Source organism: Alligator sinensis, unplaced genomic scaffold (genome assembly GCF_000455745.1).
Source record: "Alligator sinensis unplaced genomic scaffold, ASM45574v1 scaffold561_1, whole genome shotgun sequence".
NCBI classification, from domain to species: Eukaryota; Metazoa; Chordata; order Crocodylia; family Alligatoridae; genus Alligator; species Alligator sinensis.
The window spans coordinates 45,002-62,979 of NW_005842165.1; the positions used below are offsets into that span (position 1 = coordinate 45,002).

Below are 17,978 nucleotides of genomic sequence, written 5' to 3' on the forward strand. Positions count from 1 at the left end.
GGCCGGGCGCGGGACATCAGTCCGGGGCTGTTTGGCTCCCCCGGTGCGGGGCCGCCTCCGACCTGCCTGTGGGCATATAGGACGCCGCTGCGCTGAGGGAGGGGATCCGCCTGCGGGGCCGCCCTCCGCTTCTTTGCGCTGGCGCCTGCCAAGTCCAGGGTCCGTGTCCGGGGATCATCTTTCTGCTGTTGGCAGAGCAGGGGGCTTTCTTCTTCTTCCAGTAACCCCATGGACTGCAGATCCACGGGGCGTCGAGGGAAATGCTGGTGGTTTTGTTTAACGCTTTCTCCGCGTTGCATTTTCACGAGCGCTGTCGTCTTTTCTTCGAAAACTAACCCGATTGAGCTTGTGTAAGTCTTAGCGTAAAAATAATATGGATGAACCGCGTGTATGTTAAAAGTTATTCCTGTTTTGTTGCTTTTACATTCTAGATCCTCATGTCTCCACTTAGGCAAACTCTCGTGCTCCTGTAACTTGTGCTGTGCTGGCCACCTTGGTGTGGGGAGGGGTTTTGTGCTTACAGCTGGGACTGCCCTTGAATAAACGTAAGGGTCCAAATGGAACCGTTGGGCCCAGTGAAACAAAATGGTCCATCTAGATCAGTGTCTTGTTTCTCAGGAAAGCAAATGCTGGCTGGCTGCTTCAGGTGTGTGAAGCTATTGAACTATAAAGCAATGCGGTTTCAAAGTGCACTTAGTTGTTAGTAGTAATTAGGCTTTAACTGAAAGCATAGAGCACTTTCACTGTGATTCATGACTGTACATAAGGGGTTAACTGCCTGGGCCATGGTTAATTCCTGAAATGGAATTAACAATGAACTGAACTTGAATCCAGATTTCCTCTGGGGGTTCCTTCTTTTGAGCAGAAGGTACTAATATCTTCTCTTCCTATGCTTATAAATATGAAAATTAATTAAGATGAAAAAGAAGGCAAAGACATCTTTAAATTGTACTGTGGACTTGTTGACATGCTAGGTTTAATCTCTTCTTCCCCATCCCAGACTAGCTGGCCTGCTCTTTATTGTTTCTGGCTTTAAAGACATACTTCTTAATTTCAGTATTTGAGAAATACACTTTTTATTTGTACTTGTGTAGCCTTGTAACTTCATCCAGCAGTTTCTTGGTTTCATTTACATGTTGTAATCTAGATCAGTGGCTTTCAATCTTTTTTCATTTGTGGGCACGTAAAAAAAATTGAAGGTGCAGACCCTTTTGAATTGTAAGCGTGGGTATTTACATACTTTTGATTGATCATAGTAATCTTTTGTAGACCCCTTAGACAGTCTGCAGACCCCCACAGGTTGAAAATCACTGACCTAGATTATAAATTCCTTGTGGCAGGTACCGGCTTTTCAATAAGTGCTTCTGCAGTGTCTGTATATTTTAGAAGGAATAGTAAACTTCATGCATCAGCTGGTGGGCCAACCTCTAATTATTTGAAAATGAGACCTCTTGGGGAGCTTGTAGATTTTCTTACATCTGTCTGCTGAGGGGTTTTCATAGCTGCCTCTGACAGACTTGTTGGAGAGAGGCTTCTGGACCAGATGGACATTGGGTCTGATCTGGTGGGGCAATAGTTGTGCTCTTGTGTTTGCTTATGGCAATAGCATGTCACACTGATCAGTGGTTAATGGCTTTACCAGAATACAGAAGAAGGCCCATGCCCTTATGCCTGCTTTGGGCATGGTGCAATTATTTCTGAACTGGGTTTGAAATATACCCAGTATAACAAAGAAGTTTGGGGGGTGCCTTTGTAAGGCATATAACCAAGCAAGAAGAAGAATGCAGGGCTTGATCTAAAACCCAGAAGCTGATGGGAGTCTTTCCATTGAATTCCCAGGGCTCTGGACCAAGCCTGTGGGTGAATGGAAAGTACAGAGGTTGGAGAAGGAAGGCAAGAATGGTTTGGGATATAAATTAAACCAGTGTTTTAACACGTAGAGGCTACAAGTATGTGGTTTCTGTTCAATTCAAACACAATAACTTGTGAACTGTTGTTTCATGTGGCTTAGGTATAGGAGTGACAGGGCTTCAAAGCATCATTTAGCAGCATTGTTTGGTTGAACCATGGTCAGGACTTGGCTTCAGGCCATCAGGTGGCTTTTTACTTTCCCTTTTGAGGCCTCTTGCTGGTACTAATCAGAGAGGATGTAGCCAGGGAGTAGTGAAAGAGGGTTGACTGGCAGAAGGGAAGAGAGCTTGGTACATGTCTCTGGATATGTGTACAGTGCAGTCCACACTGTGACTGCAGTGTTGTTTAGAGTAAACAACCTGATATAGCTTTTAATTAGATAGCTTGAGTATTTGTAGCTGCCTAGCTGCATCACCATGAAGCATGGAGCTCATTACTGCATGGAGCTCGTTACCAGAGTATTACTCATCCAAGAATTTAGGAATTGCCGACACAGCAGTATAATCATGGCAGTTAAAAATTCAAACAGTAGCCGTGTTAGTTATTTTAAGGGTATATATCTACCCTGCCATCTGACTGACTTCGGACTACCAGGGCTAACTACCTCTCTCAGCTGTTTTAAAGCCAGGTTTAGTATGCCTACATGACAGCAATGACTGCAGTATAGACCTATGCTCAGACATTCCCAGACCAATGACATGCTTTACTGTCAGGTTCTAGCTAATTTGACAGAAACACTCCTGTCGACACTTTCCCATCTCTGCTCTTAGACAATATGCCTCTGTGCATCCCCATAACAGTTTTCTCCAGTCTTCTGTTAAGGAATAGTTTCAGAGGCTTTTTTGACATTGCAGGTAAATATTTCCTTTCAGCTTCCACTATCCATCATCCAAAGAGCCATAGGCACTTCACAGTGCAAGTGTTATCTCTGTTTCCCAGAAGGGGACAACTGCAGAGCTAGAGAGATGCCAATCAAACATTGAGTTAATTGCAAAGTTAGAAATAGAATGTTTATCTTCTTTTTAGGATTTCTCTTCTAAAGGTCAGGCAGCATAGCCTCTCAGAATCAGTGTGTTCATTCTGTTTTTAGGGAATTTTGTGAGGTTATGGAGGTATCCTTAAAGGACCAGGGTATAACAGTGTTATATGAATCATTTATCTATACCCCTAGCCTGGCTTTAGAGACTGGTTCATTTTTTCCAAATCTGAGAGCTGAATTTACTCTCCCTTCCGCTTTCCTACCCTTATAATTCCTGGAAAACTTTCTTGATTTGTGTTTTTTGTTTTTGTTTGCATGGACTTGCACGTTAATGACCTTCCAGTCTTTAGAAACAGTTGCTACTTTTTGAGACACATCTTTTTCAGTATCTCCAATATCTTTGAATGCTTGGTAAGTACTACACTTGAGATTCTTTGTTTGCTCCAGAGTACTAACTTCTTTTGCGATAAAGCTACGCTCTGACTTCCTATACCCAATAACCTTGAAATAGACATTTCAATATCACTCTCCAATAAAAAATTAAAATATAAATTTAACATCAGAACTTCATTTTCCCCTTCTATTCCTCATGTTTTGAAATTTGCAGGTGTTTTGGTTGAGAGAATATTTTTAAATAGTCAGCATAGTGATTTTTTTCATTTTATCCTTTAATCTGCTGTCAGTTCTAATATCCACTGGTTTAAAATTTAATTTATCTCTTACAAGAATCAAAGCTAATCTTTTATAGTAATCACTATTATAGATGGACAGAATAGGAGCTCCTTTGAGTGTTGTCTTCTGTGTTTTACAGAAGATTAAGGACTTGTCCAGGCACACAGGTTGCTGTAGTATATAGTATATATAACTACACCCAGGAGATATCGAACCAGTTATGAACAGAATTGCATTGGTTTGGCTTTCCCCAACAACTAGACTAATGCCAGAGTGCTCTCCTACAGAGCTACAACAGTTTAATTACGCTGGTGCTAAACCACACCTTTAGTGAGATTCGTACAACTTGTGTGTATTGATCCTATCTTCCTCCTTTGTCAATGTCAAAACAACTTGCCCTGAAAACAGTGGCTTCTGGCTTGGTAAGTAGCTTTCACGTGTGAAACCCTGATGTCTCATTCACTCATTTGCATTTGGGGTAGTTAAAATCACCCTCTGGTAATATTTATTCGTGAGCAGTTATTTATAGTGCTTCTGTTTACATTTTATGATGACATTTTCTGCAGGCTTGCATCATGCATTCAGGGGTTTTTTACACAATCATGTCTGTATTCCTTTGGAACATTTTCTTCTTCAGCTAGCAGTGGCATTCTTGGGATGGGAGGGGTCACTGGTAGCAAGTTAGAGGAACTACATTGCACAGCACATACTGTTATATCACAGCTGGACTACAACTGCAACTGGTAACCCTGCTAGAGTCCCTGCTAGGAGTCCTTTCTAAGCAGAGCTGAATTGGTTAGATCCTTTGTCCTTAGAGCTATTTTGAATGAGCTGCTTTTATTGATCCAATGGAGTAGATTGCCAACAGGTACCTGTCTTTGTAGCTTTTAACACAAATGGGCCTATTTTTTATGTTCGGTACATTATATTAAAGAAAGAGAACTAGGTTTTATTTCTGTTTAACAACATTATTCTTCAGGTTTGAATGCTGGAAATTCTTCCCATATATGCCAAGCATTCTGGGCTAGCTGCAGAAGCAAGTGAAATGTCAAGCTTGATGGATTGGTAGAGTTGTTTTTTGGTGGGTAAACAATAATGAAACTGTTAGATCTTTGCAAAGAAACACTGCTGCCTGTGTGCAGACTTTGCACTGGAGAAAGTTTCAATTGTTCCAAAGCAGGGCTGTTTCTAAAATGCAGCTTCTGTGGCTAGTTGCACAGCTGTCTAAATTGGTCGCTGTCTTCAGGCCATTACACAAGCATTACAAAATACTTTTGAAAACTATTTATTTTTCTGATTCCAAGTAAAGCTGTCTTTGCCATCCCTTCCCATTACACGATCAAAAACCTAAAAATTGAGACACACTTTATGATATTTTGAATTCAGAGAATGTTGGAATTGGGAACTCTAGCTTCTTTGTACTGGAGGCTTATGCTCTCAGTGGCTGTGCCTTGTGGTTTTTAGAGAAATTGAGGAACTTGTCAGTTGTTGCATGTGATCACTTGCTGCCTTATAAGGTCAGTCAACTTCTGGTCTGTGTTGCTGTTTCATATCCTTTCTATGCACAGGACTCTCCATTAGATTTCTTGGTGGCAGAGCATGTTTGGTATAGAGGCTCTTTTTATACAGAAAAGAATTGCAAGGCAGTTAAGCAAAAAGCACCTAATTTAAATGTTTGCTTGCTTTACTCTTTTTGTAGTAACGTATGCCAGAGTTTTTTTCCTGACAAGAAAGACTTCATTGGAAAGCCAGTATATTATGCCATCAGTGTATCATAATGGAAGTTAGTAGTCACTAAATCAGCATTGTGACTTCATTTTGGGAAAGAAAGTAAGAAATAGCTGAAAAAAATAAAAATATATTCTTTAAATTTCCAGTAGCATTGTGGCAAGTTGTCCTAACAAGATATTAAGTATTTATAAAAATTCCTATTCATGAATTCAAATACAGAAAAAATGTATATTTATATATATATTGCAAATAATGCACTTGGGGTTAAAATTGTGGGTTTTTTAAAATGGCAGAACTGGCTTTTAATTACCACTAATGATGTCTGTGGGTTTAGGTTGTAGCCGTGTTGGTCTAAGGATATAGGCAAACAAGGTTCCTTGGGTGAATTTGATATCTTTTATTAGACCAACCCAAATGGTTGGAGAATAGTTATTAAGCAAGCTTTCTATAGCATTTTACAATGGTGTAAAAAAAAAAAATCTCTGAATTCCTATTTTATTGACTAAAATCCTATTTGTAATTTAGATTGACATGTATATAATCTACAAAAACTTGAGATGTCAAGATAGTAAATTTTATATAGCTTAACTATTTCAGTTCATCTTTAAATGTATTGCAAAATATAATTATTTAATATAATATGAAGAGGAAGGCAGTCCATAAAGGCCCTTAAGAAAGCCATTTCATAAAGTAGAACATACGGAGAATTCCAGATTAATTCACAAAGGCTTTATTTTGTCTGTGACACGGTAAGCTAATACTCTTTGGAATGTGTCCTATCAATCAATCATTCTGTGAAGGTGTACGGGGCTTGGTTAAACCCATGTATACTTAGTAAGAGGTTCCTGTTGAAGTATAAAACTGCTTTTTCTTATGTTAGTGATGTGTGTGTGTGTGTGTGTGTGTGTGTGAATTCACTAATTCACACACATACCACCAACCTACACATACACACAGGTGAGTTCCTAAGTTGGGTGTTGTGATGTGTATGTATGCATGTGCTTGGTGTACTTGGGATACCTGGGGAAAGGTTAAAGTAAGAAAGTAGAAGTGTAGGGAGTTAAAGTTACTGGAAATTAAAGTCACTGGGACCAGGATTAGAACCGGTAGACTAGAGGGGCCTGGACTGAAGAACTGAGGCTCTGGGGTAACTTTAGGTTAATTGATCTTAATTGATTAAAAGACAATGCCCAAAGCCTGGAGAACAGGGAAGCATGCCGGCACGGAGGCTGGGTCTGGAGCCAGAGCTACGGGGAAGCTGAAAAGGTAGATGGGAAGAGGGAAAAATGGGGCTAAGGGAAAGTGTGGGTGTTAAAGAGGGGCTCTGGGTGTGGGGAGCCAGAGGATGGCTCCGGGGCAGCTAGAGAAGTAGTAGGTGCTGGAAGCTGGAGCAAGCCTCAGGAGCTGGGAAGCTGGGGGGCGGCGAGCCTGAAAACAGAGTGACAGACAGCAGAATATCACAGAAAAAGCAGCAGGAGAGACTGAAAGGTGGCAGGGGCAGCAGGAAAGCAGAGAAAGGCAGTAGGAGCGTGAGAAGCAGGGGGACAGCAGAAAATCACAGGAAAAGTGGCAGAAGAGACTGAGAGGCAGCAGGGACAGTGGGAAAGCAGAGAAAGGCAGCAGAAAGTCACAGGGAAAAGGCAGTAGGAATTGAGAGGAGATCGGGAAACTAGTGGAGAGGGGTGTGGGCTGGAATTGAGAGAGAGAGAGAGAGAATGAGGTTGGAATTTAAGATAAGGAAGGGACTGGGATTCAGTAAAACATGACCTAACTCGGGGTTGCAAATGACTGGTTTTATTGAACAGGGGAGATGGTGACACAATGCCAAATTGGTTCTTGTGCACCCACCCACACAGCCCCACACACACACAATGGCAGCAAGGGTTAAAGAGGCTTGGTGCAGGGACTGAAGTCCAGGAGGAGAGAGAGAGAGTCCAAATTGTAGGAGGAGATATGCAGGTAATGTCTACATATCCAGGTTGGAAGGGGTCCTTGTCCAGTAGGTGTTGTCCAGAGGGGGGTCGCAGGCAGGGCCTCTGGGTGGATAGATGGTGTGGCATGGTGCTGGTCCAGATGGAAATGGCGTTCCCACTGGGTCCGTCTTCACTGCCCCTTTTTATAGGGGCAGACCTTGTGTGACCCTAGTGACAGGAGCCATGCCCAGGCAAGGGTCTGCCCCTGGTGTACTGAGCATGTGTGCTTCATGCAGGGATGTGCAGTTTTGGGTGTCTGTAATGGTGGGGTACACCAGTTGCTGGTTCTGCAGGGTCTTTTGCTGGTCTTGTCTCTATTCCTGGGTGAGGTCTGTGGTTCCTGGGCGAATCAGTGCAAGGTGATGGCCCAGTGATTACAGGCCATTCAGTAGAGGCCTGCTACCATTGTATTTCAATCATTCCCAATCACTGTCATTCATCAGGGAACCAATTTACATGGGAGGGGTACGTGACTCAGTTGCAACATGGGATGCCCAGGTAGATGACAGAAGATGGAGACTTGACATAAAATGGAAACTTGATGAGACTTTGGTTCACTTACAAACACAGGCCTAAACCATACACTATCCATATGAAACAATAAAAATCAGTACGAAAATGATAATAATACAATATACAATAGTAAAAATCAATACAAACCTAATAATAATACAATATACAACAGAGGATATCCAAAACCAAAAACTTGCTACCAAAATAAAAATCTTTAAAGTTTATCCTACATCTTAGCTTACTTATACTTATCTATAGGGAAAAGAGAGGGAGAGAAAAAGTCAGAAATGATTGGGGAAGGGGAGAGAATGCATTTAAAAATAAATAATAAAAAAAACAACCTGGGGGTTTTGCTACATTTGTATTTTCCCATCCATTTACTGATGAGCATTTTAAAATTAAAAGATAAAAATTGTCCTATTATTGAAATACAACTTGCAGAGTGGTTTGGAGGCTTTTACTTAAACTGAGAATATTATTCTAAAGATGGCCTATAAAAGGTCTTAGAAATAAATGGAGTTTTGCTACCTTTTAGCTTCTACATACTATATAAAGAACGCCTGAAAATCTTTCTTTATTTTTCTGTTTTTTTAAACTGTAAATTGTCAGGAACTTCCAGTCTGGGGCTCAGTCTGTTGCTGGAGAATTTCTTGCCGGGAAGAGATGGTGGTTTAGATGTTGGTTGTGAGCTCTGAAAGAACAGAGGTACCAAAACTTTAACAAAAGAGATTTCTTCCAAATGCTTGACACACTGGCTTTGAATAGGTATTAACAAAACAGAGCAATTTCAGAATCTTATAGGTATGTCAGTGTCTTAAAAAAAAAATGCAGTACCATTATGAATTTATTGTGGCACCTGCAATGACCTGGATGTGTGTAAGCATGAGAAGGCCTGGGACCTGTCCAAATAGGTCTTATATTGATGGGGACTTTTAGGGCAGTGGGGGCCAGTCTGTTTGGCAGGCATGCCACAAATTAGTCCCACACCCTTCCCAACTGCCATTCTAATTCCCTTCCCCTGCACGATCAACTGCTCTGTTTTCTGCCCCCCACCCTGTGCTTCTTGCCTGTTCTGCTGCTCTGCTTTCTGCTCCCTGCCCTATCTTCCACTGTGGTGCATGTCCCCTCCCTGCTTTGCCATGGACCACACAGGCACTTGTGGCACCTGAGCCACAGATTGGCCACTCCTGTTCTAGAGTTTGCTACTTGTGAGCTCAACTGGTTTCCCTAGGTGTTGCCACATTTTAGATTTCACCAGTCTTCTAATCAGTTTAGTAGAGGTCTCATATTTCTCTAGCCTCTAAGTTTTAGAAAGTTTTTTTTCCTGTTCATCATAGTAAGAAAAAATAGGCAAGAAGACAACACAACTCAGTATACAGAGAGGAGGGTAGAGGTGGCTACCTACATCTTTCATATAGGAAGGTGCAATATGGAATTTTTTTGTCTTTATTGGTATTGTTTATCCCCATGGTGTTCATTGCTGTAAATATGATTTAAGGAAAAAGTTAACAGCTGATGCCAGTGGATAAGCTCATTATTATACTTAAGCTCATCCCTTGCATTCTAGATGCTATATTAATATTTTGATAGATAGAAAGCTGGATAGATAAATAGTACTATATACTTGCAAATTGCTTTGTAGAAATTGATTCTTAATTCCACCCCCTTGTCCCTGCCCCCCTCTCCCTCCTTACCTCCCATGCTACCTGTATTTTATAGCCAAGGAAATGGCAGCCTGGAGAACTGACTTCCCATTGATGCAGAAGAATTGGTGACAGAACTAGAAACTGAAACCAATCCTGAGTCTGTTCACTGCCATGAGTCAGACCGTATTCTTTTCTGGTAACTGAATTTAAAGCAACTGTCTGTCTTACAAAATTTGCAGAATTTCAAGCTCTACAGCTAGGTGTACTTATTCTGATGGATGCCAAAACAAGTCATTACTTACGTTAAGTCAAAAATAGATGCATGGGTTTGGTGTGAATATTCACTTCTATGAAAGTGAGCATTTCTTAGTTTACAAGCACTTTTTGGGCTTTGTCACATGTTCACTTAGAATGTTGTGATGTATTGCTGTGTGTTAGTATAGTATCACATATTTAACTTCAACAGTTGCAAATCATTGGGCTATAGTGACCTATTAAAGTTAGGGCATGTTAAGGAGATAATCTGTGTCTGAAAGGGAGCAACTTTGGTAACTCTTAAGGAGGCACTTATTTAACTACTTAAAAATATAGCCGCTTGCGTTTCAACTTCACTTAGCAATAAGTTGAACGTTTGGTGCTACCCTTTGACTTCTGTTTTTTTTAACTTCATAGTTCTACTCCAGGGGTCGGCAACCCCCGAGCATGGCACACGAGGCCATTTTGCTTGGCACGCCACAGCCAGCCCTGGCTCTGGGTATCTGCTGCCAGCAACAGAGCCTGGGCTGCTCCCAGCAGGGCTTGCAGCGTCCCAGCTGCCTGCTGGGAACAGCCTGGGCTCCCGGCTGGCAGCAGCTACCCGGGCGGGCTACAGCCAGGAGGCTGCAAACAGCTGTGCCGGGCTCCGGAGCCCTGGCATCAGCTCTATACCTGGGCATGCAGGTACTCCTCGGAGTGGGCAGTGGGGGAGGGGCCTGGGGCAGCGCAACCCCGGTCTCTTCCCCCGCTTCCACCACAGAGCTGGTGACTGGGCTCCGGAGCCCGGCGCAGCTGTTTGTAGCCAGCCTGGGCTCTGGACAGCTGCAGCAAGCAACGGGCAGGCTGCAAACAGTTCTGCTAGGCTTCACAGCTCTGGCATCAGCTCCATGCTGGTGGCGACTGCGTGCGCACCTCAGGGTGGGATGCGCTGCCCTGCTGTCCGCTGTGAGGTGCACGTGCAGTTGCTGCCAGCATGGAGCTGATGCAGGAGCTGTGAAGCCCAGCGCAGCTGTTTGCAGCCTGCCCGCTGCTTGCTGCAGCTGCTCAGAGCCCAGGCTGGGGGGTAGGGGCTTTGGGGAGCACAGGGCAGCAAGGTTGGGGAGCAGAGGCCTCTGGTGGGGGGCAAGGGACACAAGCAGGGCATCCTGCCATGTACCCCCTGCCCTCATTTTGTTTTTCTGGCATGCTGGCACTCCGGCACCTTCCAAGGTAGGCATCGTGGTGTTTTTCGGCACTCCAACCAAAAAACGTTGCCTACCCCTGTTCTGCTCATTTGCTGTCGAAAGGTCACTGGCTAAAGGGGCAGTAAAAGGGGCAACATAACAGAATTCTTTGGCAGAAAGAACTTGTCTCTCATTTTTGTGCTCAGATGCGAGATAATACCATTTGTAAACCACAATAGAGTGTTTCTTGATCCCTGGTGTGAAACTATTGAGCACAGAAAAACATCTTCAGAGAATACGTAATCTCTTAGAACTCTTGTATTCTTCTGTAGTTTATATCAGATGGAAAAGGCAGAATTTTTTCTTTGCAGGTCATTTGAACACTCGCTTCAGATTTTATTATTAATATTAATATTTACTTCCTTTTGCCTCTGCTCACTTAAGGACCTTACTGAATAAGCCAGGGAGATATGGCTGGAGTATAGCCTCTCATTCCCATTTCTTGGATTACCCAGATGGATGAATTCAAGTTCGGGTTGCATTTTCTTTCCCATTTTACTGAAACCATCTACATATTAACTATAATTGAACATGCACTTTTTTCATTTAAATAGAAACCACCTGTCAAAGTTGAGCAATATGTGCTCTACCATAAAAGAAAAATCTGGTGGGGACTTCCAGTGGAAGTGACTCTAGTGTCTTTGTCTGTGGTAATGTATACCATATACATTGAATAGCTAATATCACGTTTTCCTCAAAGGAGGGACCTTCTTCCTCATCCCTCCCACTAATTTTGGATTATGAGGAAGAAACTACTAGCAAGATCAGCCAATCATCATGACCTTTTATTATGCTGAAATCTTTAACAGTTCAAAATTATCCATTTGAGATGCCAGTTAAAATGACGCGGCTCTCCTTTCTGCAGTATGTGGTTGTAGAAGATATTTAGTTTGTATCTTTTTTTTCTTCAGCAAACAAGCAGGAGGGAAATAGTTTTATGCTGTTTTTTCTTTTCTTTTTTTTTTTTTTTTTTGCATCACACACTTATTTTAGCATGATTAAATGTTGAACTTGTCAGAAGGCTCTAGGCATCATTCTGTTGTACGGAGAGACTCCTTGGGATGTGAAGGTGTCTCTTCAGAGACTCTTATCTGACCTACTGGTTTAGGATACGGCATCCTTAGCCAGCTCCTGGCACATGTGGCTATCAGGAGCAGTGAGCAAGTAAGCAAGCCCTTGAGGCCAGGCCAGGTCCAGAATAGTCTGGGAATGAAGAGCTGTCCTGTGTAACACTGAGGTGTGTGAATGGCTTCACTTATCTCAGCGGTGTGTAATCTAGAAAACCTACATATGTCTGAAAACAATATTAGTGTTTGTCCAGCAGTTTATTCCTTGCTTTTTTTAGTACGTGAAACAATCAGCTTTGTTGAAACTGAGGTAGTATTAGTGATTAGAGTATGCACACGCTTGCCAAAGCTGGAAAATCTGTCTTCTGGACAGAAATTAAGGCCTTTGCAGAAAAACACTCAAATAAGATGCTACAGTTTTGAGAGAGAGAAGAATTTTTTGACACCTCCATCTGAAGAAATATTTCCACAACCAAAAGGAATCCATTTTCAACGTGAATTCATCCGGTGACAACATCGATTAAAAAAATCAGCGCCAAAAAATCCCAAAAAACCTCAGATTGGACACCTAACAGTGGACGAAATTTAAACCTTGATTGCTACATTCTCTGCTTCAGAGAAAGAATGAACAATTAAATACTCAACAGCAAACACCACTATAACAACCTATCCCTCTCAGAAAGAAGGGCCATAGAATCTCTAAGATTCAGCCACCAAAATAGTAATGAAACCAGCATATAAAGGAGGAGCTATAGTTATCCTCAACCATGAAAACTACGTAAAAGAAGCCAACAGACAACTCTCTGACACTACCTACTGTAAAAAACTAGAGGAAGATCCTACTCCCCTTTTCTCACAACTCAAAACCACTTTCACATCATTTCCATAAGAACTACAAGAAAAACTTCAGACCCTGGTCCTTCCACTACCCAATCCAGGGACTTTTTACCTGCTCTCTAAAATCCACAAACAAGGAAACCCTGGCAGATCTATCATTTCTAACCATGGAACCTAATGAAAGAAATATCAGGTTTCATCTAATGCATTTTAAAACCGCTCGTCACCCAAAGACTGAGTTTCATCTGAGACACAACTGACTTCCTGCGAAAACTCAAAAACATAGACCACCTTCCCAGCACTACCCTCCTAGCCACCATGGATGTCACTAGCTTATACACCAAAATCCCACACCAAGATGGCATCCAAGCCCACTTCGCATATCTACAAGAACAAGATTACAGCTCTGAGTACAGACCTCAGGATATCACTGTACTCATATACTACATCCTCACATGCAACAACTTCAGAGACAGCTGATGGACATAAGGAATAGTCAAGCACTGTTGGATCAGGCTAAGTGAAATCAGGTATGAATGTTAAATGGGTTCTATAGCAAAATAGCACTAAGTGAAACCATGTTAAGAGGGGGTTCCCTGTATGTAACAAATCCTCCATTTAGACAGTGATCCCTCCTATGCCAAACAGCTGTAGCACAAATTCTAGACTTGGAGAAATTCATAAGGGCATTCAGAGTGTGCAAAACAGACCCCACAAGGAAAACTTTTGTGTTATCACTGACTTTTCCCCAGAAGGAATTTCATATCTACAGTGAAAAGTAGTAAAGGTGCACAAAGCATGTTCATAAACACTGATAGTCCTTATGGTGAATGATCTCCCACATTCCATTTAGTAATGAATGCATAATATACATAAATACTGTATAGCAAAATTTTTCCCCCTCAGCCCAGTAGGTCATGGCACTGTGCAAGCAATGCCTTGCATCACAAACCACCCTAGACAGCTTGGGGTATTGGGCTGGATGCGTCTTGGAGACATTACGACCTTCCTTTTAAGTAGGTATATAAAGTGTCCCTGATGACCAGTGAGCCAGGTTTTCCATTCACTGCAGGAAAATGCAGATTTTCTTCTTTAATGGGGAAAAACATGGATTTTTTTTCCTTTAAAGGAGAAAAACACAGGAAACAGTGGGTTCTCCTTGCAGGCTGACAGAGTTCTAGCCTGCAAGGGGTTGCTTGGGGTTAGGGGGAGCAGGAAGAGAGCGATCACAGGCAGGAGGACGCCATATATGTGTGTGCACATACATACATAGCCAGGCAGCGTGGAGAGCCACAGCAAGGAGAACCCTGTCCACCTGGCAGCAGCAGGGGGCTCATCTCTCCACCCCCTGCTGCTGCTGGGTGGGCAGAGGGCCCCTTGCTATGGCAGTGTGGCTGGCATGGGGCTCCTGACAGCAGTAACAAGCCTGTTTGCTTCACTAGCACTACAGATGAAAGGGACTTGGGGGTCATGATTGACTACAGGATGAACATGAGCCTTCAATGTGATGCTGCAGCTAGCAAAGCGAGCAAAACGCTGGCTTGCATCCATAGATGCTTCTCAAGCAAATCCCAGGACGTCATTCTCCCGTTATACTCGACCTTGGTGGGGCCGCAGCTGGAGTACTGCGTCCAGTTTTGGGCTCCACAATTCAAAAAGGATGTGGAGAAGCTTGAGAGAGTGCAGAGGAGAGCCACGCACGCGATCAGAGGTCAGGAAAACAGACCTTATGACGACAGGCTGAGAGCCATGGGACTCTTCAACCTAGAAAAGTGCAGGCTCAGGGGTGATCTGGTGGCCACGTGTAAGTTTATCAGGAGTGTTCACCAGGATCTGGGGGAACGTCTGTTCACCAAAGCGCTCCAAGGGATGACAAGATCAAATGGTCACAAACTCTGCCAAGACTGATTCAGGCTGGACATAAGGAAGAACTTTTTACTGTCCCTGTCTGAGCCGGCAAGGTTTGGAATAGACTGCTGCCAGAGGTGGTTGAAGCACCCACTTTGAACCCCTTCAAGACGCATTTGGATGTTTATCTTGCTGGGATCCTATGATCCCTGCTGACTTCCTGCCCCTGGGTGTGTTCAACTGACGCGCGCGCGGACACGCACATGCGCGCGCGCACACACACACACACACACACACACACACACACTTTTATATGTCTATATAAAAATAAAATTAGGGGTGCACCAATAGAGATCTTGGGGGCCGATACCAATAGCTGATATTTAAGGAGGTATATTGGCTGATACCAATCTGATACAGCTGCCATCAGGTGGTAAGTCTGTTGTGGTGGAAGGGGAGAGGGGAGGGAAGGCACGTGGAGGGCAGAACAATGCCCCCCATGGCGAGGGAGGGGATGGGCAGGTGCTGCCCAGGGGTGTGGGGGTGCTCAACGGAGGTGCAGCTCATGGGGGAGGGGGTGGCTCCCACTGCTGCTTGGCCTGCGGGAGGCAGAGGGCACGTGCTTCCGGATCTGTGCAGGGCAGGCGAGCCAGCGCTGTGCGGGGCTCTTCTCAGCAGGAGTGGCCTCGAAGCAGGCACCAGCGGTGCTGGGAGGGGGCTGTAGCCAACCCCTTTTGCCACTACTCTGCTTCCAGCCAGGTGCAGCCTAGCTCCATGCCCTGCCTCCACCCACGTAGTGCAGCCCCCTCGCAGCGCTGCCAGTGTCTGCTCTGAGGCTCTTCCGGCGGTGGTGGGCTTGGAGCAGACACTGGGAGGGGGCTGCAGCCACCCCAAATTTCACCCCCGCCCCCCGCCGGTGCTGCCACTTGCCCGGTGCAGTCTTGGCTCTTCCCAGTGGGAAGAGATGGGACATGGAGTTGGACTGTGCCTGGTCATGCAGGGCTGGGAGTGGAGCTGCGGCAAAATTTGGGGTGGCTGCAGCCCCTCCCAGTGCTGCCGGTGCCTGCTCCAAGCCCACCCCCACCAAGAAGAGCTGTGCAGCCAGCTCCAGCCCGCCTGCCCTGTGCAGATCCATGGGCATGTGTCCTCCCCCACACCCTCCTGGTGTGCAAGCTGTGAGGGGAAGGTATGTGGCTGGGTGTGTGCGTGCATGTGTCTGTGCGTGCATGCATCTGCACATCTGTGTGCGTTTCTATATGAGTCTGCACATATGCATGTGTCTGTGTTCAGGGCAGGTAGAGTGTAGTTGTCTCTGTGTGTCCATGTGCAGAGAATGAGTAGAGTGCGCACCGACCTGCGTGTGTGCTTGTGTGCGTCTGTGTGTGCATGCATGTGTCTGTGTTCATGGCAGGAGGGGGAGCGTGTTTGTCTCTGTGTGTCCGTGTGCGGAGAGTGAGTAGAACGCACACCTAGAGATGTGAAGTCCCGGGAAGAAAACAGAAAAATTAAAAAAAAAACCCTTTTTTGACATTTTTTGTCAAGGGTTGCTTTGTTTTTTTTCAGAAAAATTGGAAAAAATGAAAATTTTTGGAAAAATTAAGAAACCTTATGAAATATTTTCTTTTAGAATGATGAATAACATTTTTAAGACAAGGTTTTCATATATTGCTACCATTTACTCCCCCAAAATGTTTTCTTATAACTTTTATGTAAGCCTCTTTACCGTATCAGATCATTACAATTCCTGTACGCCGAGGACAAGCAGTACAATACAACTCTCAAATGCAAGAGTAAGATGCACTTCTGCGCTCAGGGGGCACTGCCATTTTCAGAATAGAAGGAAGAAAGATTCGGTGCCACCTTTGCTTGTGGACTTCCTCTATTGTTGACTTTTGATCTAGAGGTTGGTGGATCTGCTCCTGTCCTCATGGCTGGGCCTCAGAGGACTGGGAGTGGACACTGGCAGCAGCATCCATTTGTTCCTGTAGAGATTAGAAACAAGGAGTTTATTGCCCTGCTTGCTCAAAAGCCTCAGGAAAGGAGATGGAGCAAGTCTAAAGGTTTTGGAGTTGGAAGGAACCAGCTGCCTGCTGGTCCTATGACCTTGAGATCCACAGAAGTACAGAAGCAGCACAAAGGAGCTGAAAGAAAGTATACTTCTTTATTGAAAGGTAAGAATTTAAACTTCTCTGAATTCAGTATATTAAACTATATTTTAGCTGCATTAGTATATTTTCATAACCTATGTAATTCATAATTGAATTCCTACTAATCTGATGTTTTGTGACAGATCGCCCAACCTTAGTAGTGAGGTGTGAAGCTTGTAGGGTAGGGAAGTTGTTCACACTTAACTCTGAGGAGGCCTTTCCTCCATCTATTACTAAATTTGTACATGCTGTAGCTTAATGTTTATGTATGCAAACTAACCACTAAATTACATTTTTCTTTTTTCTCTTTCAGCAAAATGGTGCTATGAACTTCTAGCATATGGACGCATTTCCACACTGCAAGTTATTTTAAGAAGAAGAAAATGTGATTTTCAAATACTGTCAAATGAAATATGCATTTCCAAATGCTACTAAGATGATCAAACACATCCTTGTTTGTAAGAAGTGACCTGCAGACATTAAAAAATCCTTCATGGGTGTAAGTGAGGAAGAGGTAGATCAGGATGATGAAAGTGCAAGTAGCTCTTTCCAGCATTCTCAATCCAGAAGTCTTCCTACTGCTGCTTCTTCTATAACATTAGCATCACAAAGGGTTGTCCAATCAACATCCTCAGTTAACCAAATATTGCAACCAACTGTATACAGAAGTCTCTCAATAGCTTCATCTGTAGACAAGATGACACTTGAAGATCAGGAAAAAATTGACCAAGAGCAAGAGCAATATGTTCTTCATAGTCAATAACTGAAAATGCATACTGGCAAGAAGCTTTTAAATGACTACGACCATCATACCATTTGCCCAGCAGACATTCTTTGAGCAAGCCTCTTTTAGAGTCAGAATATGAACGTGTAATGCAATCTGTACAAGGACATATCAACAAAACACTGTGTCTTGCTGTACTTACAGGTGGAAAGACAAATGTGTGAGAAGAAGGAATCATAAACTTAGTGATAACAAAACCACAACCAGTTTTTTACAGAAGCATTGAAACAGGAGAAAACAGGCATACTGCAGAGTATATCAGTAGTAAAATATGTTAAGTCGTACAGAAGATTGGGAGTGGTAAAATATTTGCTTTGCTGACTGACAATTCAAGTAACATGGAAGCAGCATGGGAGATCATAATGGATAAATATCCACATATTACTGCAATA

At 43.4% G+C, this 17,978-nt stretch overlaps 1 protein-coding gene across 2 annotated transcripts in view; it reads left to right on the forward strand.

Moving 5' to 3' along the window:
• Window positions 1-158: 158 nt before the first annotated feature.
• Window positions 159-17,978, forward strand: part of RFFL (ring finger and FYVE like domain containing E3 ubiquitin protein ligase) — a 70,535-nt gene continuing 52,715 nt past the window's right edge. The window contains exon 1 of one of the 2 annotated variants that reach the window (XM_006025744.3): window positions 159-350. Coding sequence is in view for 1 of the 2 variants with exons in the window: in XM_014520870.2 (XP_014376356.1) it covers window positions 3,295-3,301 (7 nt within the window). In the remaining variant the exon portion in view is untranslated. Of the gene's footprint in view, window positions 351-3,279; window positions 3,302-17,978 lie in introns of those variants that run through there. The other variant, XM_014520870.2, reaches the window with a different exon arrangement.